This window comes from Prionailurus viverrinus, chromosome B3, assembly GCF_022837055.1.
Source record: "Prionailurus viverrinus isolate Anna chromosome B3, UM_Priviv_1.0, whole genome shotgun sequence".
Classification (NCBI taxonomy): Eukaryota; Metazoa; Chordata; class Mammalia; order Carnivora; family Felidae; genus Prionailurus; species Prionailurus viverrinus.
The window spans coordinates 12398991-12414284 of NC_062566.1; the positions used below are offsets into that span (position 1 = coordinate 12398991).

Sequence of the window (15294 nt, forward strand, 5' to 3'; positions counted from 1 at the left end):
AAGTTAAACGTCGAGCTGTTGATTTCGGCTCAGGTCATGATCTCACAGTTCATGAGTTTGAGTCCCACATCGGGCTCTGTACTGACAGTGTGGAGCCTGCTTGGGATTCTCTCTCTCTCTCTCTCTCTCTCTCTCTCTCTCTCTCTCTCCCCCTCTGTGTCTCTCTCTGTCTCTCTCTACAATAAGTAAACTTAATTATATTTAATGTTTACTTATTTTTGAAAAAGAGAGCATGAGCAGGGGAGGGGCAGAGAGAGAGGGAGACACAGAACCTGAAGCAGGCTCCAGGCTCTGAACTGTCAGCACAGAGCCCGACGCGGGGGCTCAAACTCAGGAATGGTGAGATCATGACCTGAGCCGAAGTCTGACACTCAACTGACTGAGCCACCCAGGATCCCCTCAAAATAAATAAATAAGGAAGGAAGGAAGGAAGGAAGGAAGGAAGGAAGGAAGGAAGGAAAAGAAAGAAAGAAAGAAAGAAAGAAAGAAAGAAAGAAAGAAAGAAAGAAAGAAAAGAAAAGAAAAGAAAAGAAAAGAAAAGAAAAGAAAAGAAAAGAAAAAAAGAAACCCACACCAAAGCTAGTCCATCTAGGAAAGGTATCTTAAAATCACCAGTCTGGACCAAGGCAAATGCGGTGAGTTTCTCAGGGCTCAGGGAAGCAGAGAAAGGTGCAGACAGCCCTAGATGCAGTGGTAAAACCCTCAGATGCCTCAAAGACGCACCCCCACCCCCAGACAATGGCTCCATTTTGGCACTAGAAATATTTTCCTTGGACCTTCCCTGTTTTGCAAATACCATTAGTCCCTTGGTAAGAATGACATGTCTTTGTTTGTGGGATGCTGTTTTCCCCTACGTTTAAATCCAACTCACAGTAAGTGCCATAAATTAACACGGAATAATGAAGAAAATCCCAAACAATAGCCAACATGTGTTCCCAAAACACGATGCTGTCACTGTGAGTGCTCTTCGGTCTGCATCGGTCACTGCCCAAGGAAAACAGAAGCCTCGGCTTCCAGCGTGGAGCTCCTCTAGCTTAAGGGAACTCGGGTCCTACTTAACCTGGGGGCCACCTGGTCCCGGCCTCACGTCCATGGTCACACGGGCACCTTAGCTGCCAAGGGGGAACAGGTATTTAAACTGAAGCTGCATTTCTGGCCAGCGCTCTTTTCCCCCAAACTGTCAAACCCACTTCAGTGAGACTCCACTAATGTGGAAAGTGGGGGGAGGGACCCATCTTGGGCCCTCAGCATCACCAAAAAGCAAGCACAGACTCAAACATAAGGATCCCAAGTCCGCACAGTCCTGGGAGGCTGCACCAACGGGGTGCCTGGTAACCAGGTGGTTACCAGGTGGGGTCCCTGGTTACACTTGGCTTCGAGAGTCTGTGGGGCCATCACACTTCAGAGCCAGAAAAACTGCAATGACTTCCCCACGTGCTGAAATTCAGACTTTACCAGGCCAACAAGCCTCTCCCCCACCCACTCCCCTCCCGCCATATAAGCTTGCTTTTTACTGAATAGACAGAAACCACCGTTTCATCGAGTCACATCGGCAGGTTCATCCCACTAAACGGAGCTGTGTTTAAGCCCCATCCACCCTACCCGCCAGGAGGCCAGGCCTCTCCCTTTAAGGCCCACTCAGGATTAAGAGCTCCCTTTCTGGGAGTCACAAATTCACAGCACCCTTCCACCATCACCTTCTGGCCTTTCCCCCTTGACCCCTCTCCAAAATCCAGACAGCACACTCAGGGGTGAAGAGCATCCCAGATAGGGTTCCCCAATTCTGAAGCTCCCTGGGCACCTCAGGGGCACACCTTCCACCCCCTACCCCCGACCCACCACCCACCTGCCCCAAACGCGGCCCCCAGAAGGCCTGGACGGGGGCCTGGCATGTCGCAATCCCACCCGGCCCCGCGATGGCCACTGGGAAGGCGGGCTCCACACAGGTTCCAGTTTCATCTGAATGTTTGCCTTGGCTCGTTGCTGTCGCTGCAGGCCTAGAATGGGCATGCTTTTCCAGGAAAAACTCATCATTTTTTGATTCCCTGCTTGTTTTTCTCAGGGTGCACATGACATGCAATCACCAAAAACTGTAAATAAATTAGCAGCAATTTGAAGGATGAGTGTTATGCTTGGTCACAAAACGTCCTGGAAGCGAGCTAGGGGGATAGATGTTCTAATCAGAGAAGTCAACATGCGGTGAAAAGACCACAAACAATCTCTCCTCCGGCCGCCTGCGCCGGAAGTATCCCGTTGTTTGTCAGCCTTGCCGCCCCCACCCCCACCCCCACCCCCACCCCACCCCGCCCCTGCACAGGGAGCCGAGGAGAACTGGCCCAACACCCACCCGGAAGAGCCCTCCAGTCCAAGAGCCGACGGTCCGCCCACGGAGATGAGCCACCGGAAATGACTCGAGAATGAAGGGCCACCAGGGATGTGCCCCACATTGAAGGTGCACCCAGGCCCCCACCCAGACCCCACCCTCCAATCTGAGCTCCCACAGACCCATTCAGACGCGAGCGCTGCTTCCCCTCACCCACAAGGTGATTTTCCCTCCCGGCTGCCCAGCACTGTAGGCACCAGCGCCAAGCCCAGCTGAGCCATTCCCAGCCCCTCCTCCCCGTACCTGCCATCCACCCCCAGTCCCGTCCTTCCCACTGTTTCCCCAACCCTTGCCCTCCCCGCCAGGCATCCCTCCCCTGGGCTCTAACCGTCCTCCCAAGGATCTGTTGGCTTGTGCTCCCACTCATCCTCCCTTCTGGGCACGCATAAGGCACTCTGCAAAGAGCTGAAGAACCAAAGAGGACCCCTGTCTCCAGCCCCAGAGCCCGCCATCCTCCAGAGCATCACGAGGCATCTAACTGCCCTCAGCATGGCCTCCCAGCAGCCAAGGGCCCGGAGCATAATGAGAAGGTTCTGTGAAAGGAAACTTTAAAATATTCAAAGAAGGGACCAGGTGAGTCATGGCCATACTGCAAGATGGGAAGCTGCTGGGGGACAGTGGCAGGGCGGCGGGATGAGCTTCTGGGTCCCCTGTGCCTCTGCAGGTGCTCCTTTGGGTCCAGAGCCCCCAGCCCTGCAGGGCAGAGGGGCAGCCCCTGTGACCACTGTGTGACCACCAGTGAGCCCAAATGCCAGGAAAGAGAACCAGCGGTCCCAGAAAATAGACAGTGGAGAACTCCCGCCCCCTATTTTGACCAGACTGCCACCTCCCTGCCAAGAACCAGGGCTGGCCCCTCCCTCCACCCAGCAATACCCAAAAGACCCCTTATTCCAGAAACTTCTATAATGCTGTAGCATTAACTCTCTTTCATTTGACTCAATTATAAATTACCATTTTTAATCAGCCTCTGGTATTCTTCACCGTCTCCTCTGATCATCTGACCTCTGGGTTTTACATGAAAAATATATATATATATCAAAAAGACAATTGTCAGAAAAAGTGCTGGAAAAAAAATCTGGCAGGTTTCCTAACATGGGAAACAGGTAGACATCATCTAGGAAAACTATACATGGGGCCCAGGAGCTTGCCGAGACACCTTCCAACAGAGAGGGTCAGATGTTAAAAGACCAAGTGTAGAGGGTAAGAGGCACCCCCATAACCAAGGACAGGTCCCCAGGCCCAGCACAATCCTTTAAGGTCATATGGGAAAGACTGCAGCAATGAGTAAGTTTGGGCAGGCTAGGAAAATATTCAAGAAAATAGAGTGAGCTGTGCCTAAACTCAAGGGGAGAACCTGGAGGTAGAAACATTCCTTAGCCAGATGCTCTAATGGTCACAGAGGACCATCTTCACTTGCTCCAAATTAGGAGCAAGGTTGGCAACTGGAAATAGTGCAAAGGCAAGAGGGGTGTGTTAGCTACTTTCAGAAAAGCTCAAGTCTCTAGACACAGGGAATTTATGTCCCAGGGGCCAGAAAGTCCTGCGAATGTAATCCTGAAGTTGTAACCCTTAATCTCTGAGAGTATGGGAGGCCAGGGTTGGGCCAAAACAAAAAAAAAAACAAAAACAAAAAACAAATGAGCCAGAACTATCCTAATGTGTTAGGAGAAGATGTAGATCTGGGAACCAATGTCTGGTTCCCTGAACATCCCCTCCTCATGACAGTCTAGAACGAATTATAAAAGATGGTCCATAATGACCCTAGAAAAGAAAGACTGGATTTAAAATCAGCATGAATCGGGGCACCTGGGTGGCTCAGTCAGTTGAGCGTCCAACTTCTGCTTAGGTCATCTTCACTGTTCCCGAGTTCAAGTCCCACATTGGGCTCTGTGCTGACCGTGCAGAGCCTGGAGCTTGTTACGGATTCTGTGTCTCCCTCTCTGTCTCTGCCCCTCCCTTACTCGTGCTCTGTGTCTCTCTCTTAAAAATAAATAAACATTAAAAAAAATTTAAAAATAAAATCAAATCAGCATGAATTCACCAAGACCAAAAAAGACAAACTGGCCTCACTTACCTTTTCTAACAAGTGTGCCAGGCTAGTGTTCGGAAAATACCTAAACACAGTAATCCTAATTTCACGAGCCAGATTTCCTCCATTCTTAATTTCAGGCATGCATTTCAGAAAACATCTTTAAATCTCCTTATGGATGAACCAGAAACATATGCTAAATAACAGGTTGGGTGTATATTTAGTGGTATCATAACTGCATGAATTAAAAAAAACAGCATTTTTTGAATGATTTGGATTAAAAAATAAAGTGCACACCTTCAGGGGCACCTGGCTGGTTCAGTCAGGAGAGCATGCAGCTCCTTATCTCAGGGTCATGAGTTTAAGCCCCACATTGGGTGGAGAGATTACTTGAAGATAAAATAAATAAACTTAAAAAAAAGAATGCACACTGTCAAAGGCTAAATGACATTAACTAAACAGCCAGAAGGAAGGGTTAATCTAACTGGATGGAAGGACCTGCTCTTCAAACAAGCAAAGAGTTCTTAGATATGACACAAAAGCACAAGCAACAAAACATAGATAAACTGACCATAACAAAAAATTTTAGGGGTGCCCGGGGGGGCTCAGTTGGTTAAGCGTCCAACTCTTGATTTCAGCTCAGGTCACGATCTCACAGTTTGTGAGTTCAAGTCCCACATCAGGCTCTATGCTGACAGTGCAGGGCCTGCTTGGGATTCTCTCTCTCCCCTCTCTCTCTGATACTCTCCACTTGCTCTCTCTCTCTCTCTCTCTCTCTCTCTCTCTAAAAATAAATACATTTAAATTTTCTTTTCAATTTGAAACTTTTGTGCTTCTAAGGACACTAAAAGGAAAGTAAAAAGACAACCCATAGAAGAGGAGAAAATTTTTTGCAAATCATATACCTAATAAGGGACTTGTGTCCAGAATACATAAAGAATTATTACAACTCAAAAATAAGAACACAAATAATCCAATGTAAAAATGGACAAAGAGTCTGAAATAGATAATTCTTCCTAAGAAGACATAAAAATGGCCAGTAAACACTTGAAAAGATGTTCAACATCATTAGTCATGAGGGAAATGCAAATCAAAACCACAATGGTTCTAAAAAATAAAAATAAACATAAAAGAAATAAGATTCTTTAAAAACCACAATGACTCCTTGACATTGGTCTTGGCTCCGATTTTTGGATCTGACACCAAAAGCAAAGGCAACAAAAGCAAAATAAACAAGTGGGGCTACATCAAACTAAAAAGCCTCTGCACAGCAAAGGAAACCGTCGACAAAATGAAAAAGCAACCTACCAAATAGGAGAAAGTATTTGCAAATCATATATTTGGTAAAGGGTTAGTATACAAAATACATAAAGAACTCCTACAACTCCATAGAAAAAAAACCAAATAATCTGATTACAAAATGGGCAGAGGATCTGTGTTATACTGTGATTTATAACAAGGAAGAGAAAGAGAGAGGGGGCGGGGATGATCTTCATCCCTGTTTCTGGCAGAGCTCCTTTAGGAGCTCATTACAATTTCTTAAGTGACAAAGGTGTCTCTTGTTAGGTTAACAAGATGATTTTTGCAGCTTCTAAAGATAGAGACTGGTTTTAGGAGAACAAGCCATGTGATTAGCCATGGAAACTTTCAATCCCATCACCTTGACCTCTGAGAACAGGAGAGAGGCTAAGGGGTGAATCAATTACCAATGGCCAATGATTTAAACTATCATGTCCATATCATAAAGGAGGGGGGTTGAAGAGTTTCCAGGCTGGTGAGTATGTGGAGTTAACAGAAGAATGGCATCCCTGGAGTGGACATGAAACCTCCTTGCCTATTCCTCATACCTCACCCTATACAACTCTTCCATCTGGCTGTTCTGAGTTATATCCTATTATATAAACCAGTAATCTAGTAAATGAAATGTTTCTCTGAATTCTGTGAGCCACTCTGGCAAACAAATCAAACTAAAGAAGTAGAAAACTCTGATTTTATAGCAGTCTGAAAACAGGTAACAATCTAGATGTGCAACTGGCATAGAAAGTTCAAAGACAAGGTCATGGGAACCTCCAATATGTAGCCAGTTGGTCAGAAGTAAAAGCAATAGCCTGGGCTTGTAACTGGCATCTGAAGGGACTCGGGAGTCTTATAAGATTGAATTCCTTATCCTCTGGGATCGATGCTACCTCTGGATAGATGGTGTCAGACCTGAGTTGAATGGTGTAACACCCAGCTGGTATATGGAGAATTACTTGGTGTTGTATGGGAAAACACCCCCTCCACGCACTGGAAACTGAGTCTCAAAACACACTTAGGATGAGTAGACATTTCTCCAAAGAGGTCATACACATGGCCAACAGGTACATGACAAAGTGTCCAATATGACGCACCATCAGGGAAATGCAAGCCAAAATAATAATGACACATCACCTCATACCTGTTAGAAAGGCTAGTATCAAAAAGACTTTGGTGAGGATGTGGAGAAAAAGAAACCTTTGCGCACTATTGGTGGGAACGTACTTTGGTGCAGCCCCTATGGAAAGCAGTATGGAGGTTCCTCACAAAATTTAAAATAAAACTACCACGTGATCCAGCAACTGCACTTCTGAGTATCTATCTGAAGGAAACAAAAACACTGACTTAAAGAGACGTATGCATATCTATCCACACAAAACCACGTACATGAATTTCCACAGCCGCGTTATTCATAATAGCCCAATGGTGGCAATAACCCAAATGTCCAACAACTGATAAATGGATACATAAAATGTAGTATATCCATACAATGGAATAGTGTGGAACCATAAAAATAAATGTACTAAAGCATCTACAACATGGATGATCCCTGAAAACATCATGCTAAGTGAAAGAAATTAGACTCAGAAGGCCGTGACTCCATTCATATGAAACATCCAGAACAGACAAATTCATAGAAACAGAGTAGATTGCCTAAGGCTGAGGAGGATAGGTGGGCAGAAGACAGTGACACACAAGGGGAGACAGGTTGGCTTCCTTTAGGGATAACGAAAAGCAAGCGTGGTGGTAAATGCAAAACTCTATGAATATACTAACAACCATCGAACTATAGGTTTTAAATGGGTGGTTGTATGGGGCGCCTGAGTGGTCAGTCGGTTAAGTGTCTGACTTCAGCTCAGGTCATGATCTCGAGGTTCATGAGTTGGAGCCCCGCGTGGGGCTGTCTGCTATGAGCACTGAGCCATCTTCTGATCCCGTCTTCCTCTTTCTCTTTCTCTCTCTCTCTCTCTCTCTCGGTTCCTCCCCTGCTCACATGCATCCTCTCTCTCTCTCAAAAAATAAATAAACATTTAAAAAAATGTTTTAATGCGTAATTGTATGACATGTGAATTATGTCTCAATGAATCTGTTTATACATATAATGGGAATAAAAGTAGTCTTTCCTGTGGGTTCAAAACATCAACACAAATTTTGAAGGACGGGGCCATGTCTTTAATAATGAGTTTGTGTTGAAAAAGCCCAGAAGCCAGGCATGCATGGTAATGAGCTGTCAGCTGGAGGTGAGTCAACCTTTGGTTGGTTCCACTGAAATGCCGAGGCACGATGAGTAATTGTAATTGCATTTCTTTTTTTTGTAAGTTATTTATTTATCTCGAGAGAAAGAGAGAGTATGCATGAGTATGAGCAAGTGGCAGAGGAGCAGAGAGAGAGCGGGGGAGAGAGAGAATCCCAAGGAGGCTCCACACCACCAGTGCAGAGTCTGAAGCGGGGTTTGAACTCACATCGTGAGATTATGACCTGAACTAAGGTCTGTCGCCTAACCGACCGAGCCACCCAGCTGCTCCACCTCCAGCCGTTTATTTCTAACAAGCTTCCTGGTGCTATCTCACAGCTGGGCCACGGGCCACACCACCGAGTAAAAAGACAGGAAACTGAAGCTCAGAGATGCTAAATAGCTTAACCCAGGCCACCCCACTCACCAAGGACCAAGGATTTGAAATCAGGTCTAAGTGACTCCAAAACCCAGGTTCTTCCCTCGACAGCGTCCGTGATACGGGCCCTGGACGCCATGTTCCAGGAGAAGCCTAGATCTGACTCAGAAAAGAATCCAGGATGTCATGACCCTGGAGCCCATGTCACAGGGGGAGCAGCTGAAGAATGAGAAATGTGTGTCAGACATGGCAGCTGACCCACGCCTGGGAAGATCTATCCTGTGGAGGAGCCCTGCCTACAACTGCAAGCCTGGATGGCCCCCGTGGGGGCACCAGGCCAGGAAGGAGACATACGGGCATATCAGTTTGGATTCCTTACGAAGAAATGTTCTAATACTCAGAGCTGTCCCAGAATAGAACAGTCTATCCCAGGATGCAGAGGCCCCAGACTGGAGCCCAGTGCTCCCCAGACACCACCCTCAAGACTCTGACAGATTTACATACCAACTTTATTAGCCCTGCCACAAAAGAGGCATCATTTGCTGTTTTAAAAAATAAACCTTAGGGGCATCTGGATGGCTCAGTCGGCTAAGTGTCCGACTTTGGCTCAGGTCATGATCTCAAGATCCATGGGTTCAAGCCCCGCATTGGGGTCTGTGCTGATGGCTCAGAGCCTGGAGCCTGCTTCAAATTTCGTACCTCCCCCTCTCTCTGCCCCTCCCCTGCTCATACTCTGACTCTGTCTCTCTCTCAAAGATAAATAAAAAGATTTTTTTTAATTTTTTTAAGTTTATTTTTGACAGAGAGAGAGAGACAGAGCATGAGTGGAGAAGGGGCAGAGAGAGGGAGACACAGAATCTGAAGCAGGCTCCAGGCTCTGAGCTGTCAGCACAGAGCCCCATGCGGGGCTCAAACTCATGGACCGCGAGATCATGACCTGAGCCGAAGTCAGATGCCCAACCAACTGAGCCACCCAGGCGCCCCTAAAAAAAATTTTTTTTTAAATAAACCTTAGACAAATCTTTCAATTCTAGCTATGGGCTCTCAGCTGGGAGACATATTTTCCTTTCTTCTTTTTTTTTTTTTTTTTTTTAAGATTAACAAGTGTTAGATAAGTATCAAAGGCGTATTAGTAGGAATTGCAAACTTTTTCCTTGATATATTTAGGATTGAAATAAAATTCAAAAGATCATCCATCCTTTTCTCTCCTGAAATTCAACCGCACTCCCCCCCCAAAATCTCCTTGGAAAATACCGGACCTAATGATCTACACAGCCCTGCAATCATGAGCTTCTGGACCCCGGCATCCCTCCTCCAAAGCTGAATAGCCCTAGTCTCTTCAAGCCTTGTTCAAATGGTTTCAAGCCCTCTCATCACCCCGGTTATTCTCCATGGACAAGTGCCAGTGTGCTTCATATGCGGTCTCAGCAGCACCAAAGAGAACAAATCTGTAATTGCACCGGGATATTACCCTTCCATTACCGCAGTCCCAGGTCACGTCTGCTGTCCAGCAGCCCCACTGCAATGCCGGGGCTCACTGTGCTTTCTGAGGATGAAAACCGCCATCTGTGTCTTTTTCCCCGGGTGGTGCAGAGACACGTCCTCCCGGGCACATCCTTGATCATTGGTTGCTTTTGGACGGACTAGATGACACTTATCCCACGAGGCGGTCTGGGATCAGTAGACGGAAAACAACTCTCTTACAGTTAGGTTTGTTCAAACACAGGCTAAACTGGCCTAGTGTGGTACTGCCTGCCTATCCATGAGGTTTGCAGGCAGAATTCATCCGGAGGTCACGCAGCTGCCAAAGCGTGGCCAGCACTTGGTGAGAATGCCTCCCGCTCTAAAATCCCCTGCTTCTATCACACAACACTCGAAGACGGAGGAAGAGCAAGCTCCGCATGCAAGAGCCAAGGACACCATGACGGAAAAACATGACAGGCATCACGCCTACTCTTGGCCCTGGACGGTCCAGAGCGTCATCAGCTTTTCTGCCACAAATCACTTCATGCTCACCACCACCCTGTGAAGTGAGGCATCCCAGTTTGCAAATGACAAATGAGCTCGGGTCAAATCACTTCTCTGGGTCGCCCAGGAGGTTGGCAGAGCCAGGATGCCAAATTAGTCGTCTCTGACACCATCGTCGGGGTTCATCCTATGCTTCCCTGCAAATCACAGGAGGAAATGGGAAAGGCCAAGGGCCATCGGTTGGTGGGAATCTGGAATGCTAGGGTAAGCAGTTTTGATTGAATGCAGGAGAGAAGAAAAAGACCACAGCTTTTTTTGATAAGGAGTTATTTTTTCATCTCTGTAAACGCTTGACATCAGTTAAGAATTTAAAAATAGAAGGAATAATAAAACAAGGGGAAAGAAATGAAAGATAAGGCCCTTGAGAGGCAACTAAGGAATGGGGGTCCTCAGCAGCGTTGGTGACCAGCCGGCCTCTGATCAGAGAAACAGTGAAGAGTGAACCCCACAGGGACGAAGGCACATGCTTCTCAAACCACCTTTCTGGAAAGTGCATCTCCAGCATCTTTGAGGAAGAAGCTGGAGAGCTTCATGACTTACATCCCAACACCAGCCTGTCATGCACGTTAACTGCTTGTCCCCGGGAATTCAGAACTCCAGGATGTTTGCCATTTGCTCACAGGGTTATCGAGAATTGTTGTGATGGACTCAACCAGCTTCTCAACGATTAACTCCTACATGGGGCTTATCAAACAGCTTCAGATCCCTTTAGTGTCCACCCAAACACACACATGGCCTTCACCGATGTAACTGTCCATACAGAATTACAAAGGAACCAGGGACACAATGGTCACAACCAGGCACGGGGGTGATGTGACAAGCGGGTCAGAGCTGGGAAGAGGGTCTATGACAGCATCCGCTGCTTCCGAGTTCAAACCACCTACAGGAGATGCGTTCATGCACTTGTGTCGGCTTCGAAATACTAGATTAAAGAGCGTGAGGTACGCATAACACCTGCGCACTTTCTGGAACTCGTGCAAAATTTCAGCAAGCACCACAGAGCCCCAGCCAGTAGGAAAACATTTGAAAACTTTATTTAAAGCGCTATTATATATAAGGAAAGGTCCAGAGTGAGATTTCTCATAGCTTATGAATATTTATTATAATACATTCTTGAAAACAACCAAAAAATTAAGTACAGTATAAATAGGAAACAGATTTATGAGTCAGTCACATGTTTACATTATGCAAATTATAGTTAAAGACCTATAACCAGGATATTGTTAAATGCCGAAGAAAGGTGGGGGGAGGGGGGAGAGCGCTGCTGATATTTGGACGTTTGCTTAAAATCGGCAAGTGATATTTTGAGTTTTGTTGACAATCTGTTCACCGAAGAGTGCCTGTGGGCACATCTTGTTACTTTCGCTAACCTGGTGGTGGAGTCCCAAATCCAAGGCAATGCCGAAGGCCAGGGGTTCTCATAGCCCCTTTGTTCATGGCAACCAAGGCTTTGTTGGGCAGAAATGGAAGGAGTCCTGAACCTGAACCAGAAAGCTCTCACACACAGCAGCCACTCTCAGCCTTGGACCAATGAAGAGGCTTTGCCAACATGCTAAAAACTCCCACAGAGAGCTAGTTAAGAACACTTGTGTCTCCAGATGAACAAGAAAAGAAGCAGAAACAACAGTCTCTGGGCTGAATAACTTTCTCCAGTCCAGGATATCACCTTGGCCTTTGTGACACCAATCAAGCAGAGTGTCCTCTGAGTACAAACGCTGGGTACACAGGGTGAAAAGCAAAGGTCTTTCTCCAGGGGGGCTGGAGAGCTGAAGAAAGCCCCATCTGCAAACTGTAGTTAAAGATCTGTAACCCCAAACTTTCACCAGATAACACATCGTTTACAGAGGGCTGACTGATAAAGGGTTGGTTTAGTCTTTTTTAATTTCTTATTAGGAAAATAATACATGGTCACCGAAAAAAACATCCATAAAACACAGAAAAGTATAATCAAGGAGAAAATTTCCAAAATAGAAAGGAAACTGGGGCATCTGGGTGGCTCAGTCGGTTAAGTTTCTGACTTCGGCTCAGGTCAGGATCTCACAGTTTGTGGGTTAGAGCTCCACACAGGGCTCTGCCCTGACAGTTCAGAGCCTGGAGCCTGCTTCAGATTCTGTGTCTCCCTCTCCCTCTCCACCCCTGTCCTGCTCATGCTCTGTGTATCTCAGCAATAAAATAAACATTTAAAAAAAAGTTTTTATAGAATGGAACTTAAATTGGGGCCCCCTTGAAGTCAGAGACTTCAAAGGTGTTTTGCTTACAGCTCACCGGTGCCCTGGGCCCCAGGTGGAATGATGGGCTGGGAACCTTCTCCCCTAGCCACCTCCTGCCGCCCGCTACCAACAGCCCCAGATCCCTACCCCATATGCAACTCAGCACTCACTCCAAGGAGCTGAAATCAGTCACAAATGGTCTCTTCACAATGCAGCGGAAGAATAAATGAGTTACAGATTAAATAAACTTCCTCACCAGAAACAAAACCCCACCCAATCACCACCTTGCAAAACTCCCCTGCAATGCACTAGCTGTGTGGCCCGAAGCAAATTACTTGACCATCAGAGGCCTGATTTGTACATGGGGGATAAGAATAGTCCCTGTGCTTCATAGGACTGTGGGGACACTCCAACAAAAGGGCTCCACCCTCTGCACACAACCCGTACATGTTATTAACAACAACAGCACGTACTACCCTCAAAGGCAGCTCGGAATACAGTCATCGTGGGCATGAGGGTGTCTAGTGTCTTTTTTTTTTTTTCACATTTATTTATTTTTGAGAGAGAGAGAGTGAGAGCCAGGGAGGGCCAGAGAGAGAGAAAGGGAGACACAGAATCCAAAACAGGCTCTAGGCTCTGAGCTGTCAACACAGAGCCCGATGCAAGGCTCGAACCCACAAACCGTGAGATTTGACCTGACCCGAAGTCAGGCGCTTAACCGACTGAGCCACCCAGGCTCTCCGAAGGTGTCTAGTGTCTTAATACAAAAGCCAATATGTGTGTCAATAAACAAAAATAATGCACTATCAGATCTCTAAAGGCTGAAAATAAATCACTTCTGCCTTGATATTCTTCTAGGTCCGGCCTAAGAGTACAACCACCATTCCATGTATTTAATTCCATTAGCTGCAAAAGCAATTCAATCAGAATTCTTGCTTAATCCATTAATAACCACCAACCTGTCTTTGTGTCCTGGGGATTAACCAAGGCTAATATTTTATGTTGAGGTTCGTCACGGTACATGGTGCAAAAGCAAACAGACGAAGCTTCCAGTTTAATCTGAAAAAAAAAAAAAAATAATGACATCACCATTTTGTTCTGTCATCCTGGTAAGGGCACGGGAAATGACTTAACAATTAACTAGCACAATATTCACCAAAAGAACTGTTACACGGAGGTTAATTTGACAGGATGGAGGCAATTTAGAAATGGAAACCTTTACCCACTCTGAGCTAAACACAAGTGGCAAGTGACAAAGGCCCTTCCTTTGTCTCCCACCCAGCAAAACCTTCTCCATCCATTGTTTACTTGTCCATCTATCCAAGGACTGATTAAATACCTACTCAACTGATACCCTTCCAGTCCCTCCCTTCCATATGCTTTGGGCTTCATCAGCCCCCCCCACCCAAATCCCCCTTGGGCCTCAGCCTACAAAAGCCAATGGCCACACGCTCACCTCGGGCTTGCACCTGCCAGGCTGGCCTCCACTGTATTCCTGTGGCCACTCCATGGAAACAGCCTCAACAAGCCTGTGTCCACCCACGATGCCACTCAGGCTGCCTGCCGCCCTGCCACTGGTCTCCGCAAGCCGTCTCAATAAACCCATACCCTCTCTGGGCCCTGCAGGCTCAGCTCTGGGTCTGGGACGGCCCAGGGGCAGAGAACCTCAGTGCCGGTGCCTGTGTGCTTATGAACCAGAGGAACACCAAGCAGCATGTGTGGAGCCTGTAATGCAGGGACTGTCCGAGAGCCTTCTCGAAAGCGCTGCCATCCCAGCCCTCTTTGGGGCCATCGAGCCCACTGCTCCTGGCTCCCAAAGCAAAAAGGCCAACATGTTCCACTGCAAAGCCTGTTTTGAAAACCGAGGAGAGTATAAGAAAATGAGAAAAGAATGTGTCAGCTGAGCGAGGCAGGCAGGATGCCTGTAAAAGTTTACAGCAGGCCTCCGTGGTTTTGGAGAACTGTTTCTTAACAAATTCAAGTCACCGTTAGGGACAGTCTCCGAGCTGGCCCTCCCACGGTGGTTCTGTGAAGCACAGTTTACCCACTAGAGGGCTGTTACAGGCCATTAAAAACAATACATACAGGAGCCCCTGACTGTCTCAGTGGGTGAAGCATGCGACTCTCGATCTTGGGGTTGGAGGTTTGAGTCCCACTTTGGGTGTAGCGATTACTTAAAAATAAAATCTTTTTTTTTTTTACATTTTTTAATGTTTATTTATTTTTGAGAGCAAAAGAGACACAGCGTGAGTGGGGAAGGGCCAGAGAGAGAGGGAGACACAGAATCTATAGCAGGCTCCAGGCTCTGAGCTCCGAGCTGTCAGTGCAGAGCCTGATGCAGGGCTCGAACTCATGAACCACGAGATCATGACCTGAGCCAAAGTCGGATGCTCAACCAACTGAGCCACCCAGGCGCCCCCAGAAATAAAATCTTTTCAAAAATATACACACAGAGCATTGTATTGACATAAAAAGATGTTTCTTACAGACAATATTCCATTCTGAGAGGACCTGAATGTTTAAAATGTATATGCAGAAATAAAAATCAAATGAAACATGTCAAAATGTTCACAGCAGTTAGCTTTGGTTTTTTTTTAATTCTATCTGTCCCTGGCTACAGTTTCCCAAATATTATACAAAATATTATTAATTATGCAATTAATAATACAATTAATTATCCCAGCATACGGTGGTTTATTACCAGAAAAAAAAAATCATAAGTATTACTGTTTAAAC

The 15294-nt window shown here is 46.4% G+C and overlaps 1 protein-coding gene across 2 annotated transcripts in view; it reads right to left on the reverse strand.

The window, feature by feature from the left end:
- Positions 1 to 15294, reverse strand: part of LOC125167821 (protein FAM169B-like) — a 91229-nt gene that overhangs the window by 52266 nt on the left and 23669 nt on the right. For both annotated transcript variants that reach the window (XM_047862564.1, XM_047862563.1), the window contains exon 3: positions 13518 to 13617. In XM_047862564.1, coding sequence (XP_047718520.1) covers positions 13518 to 13617 — 100 coding nt within the window. The remainder of the gene's footprint in view (positions 1 to 13517; positions 13618 to 15294) is intronic.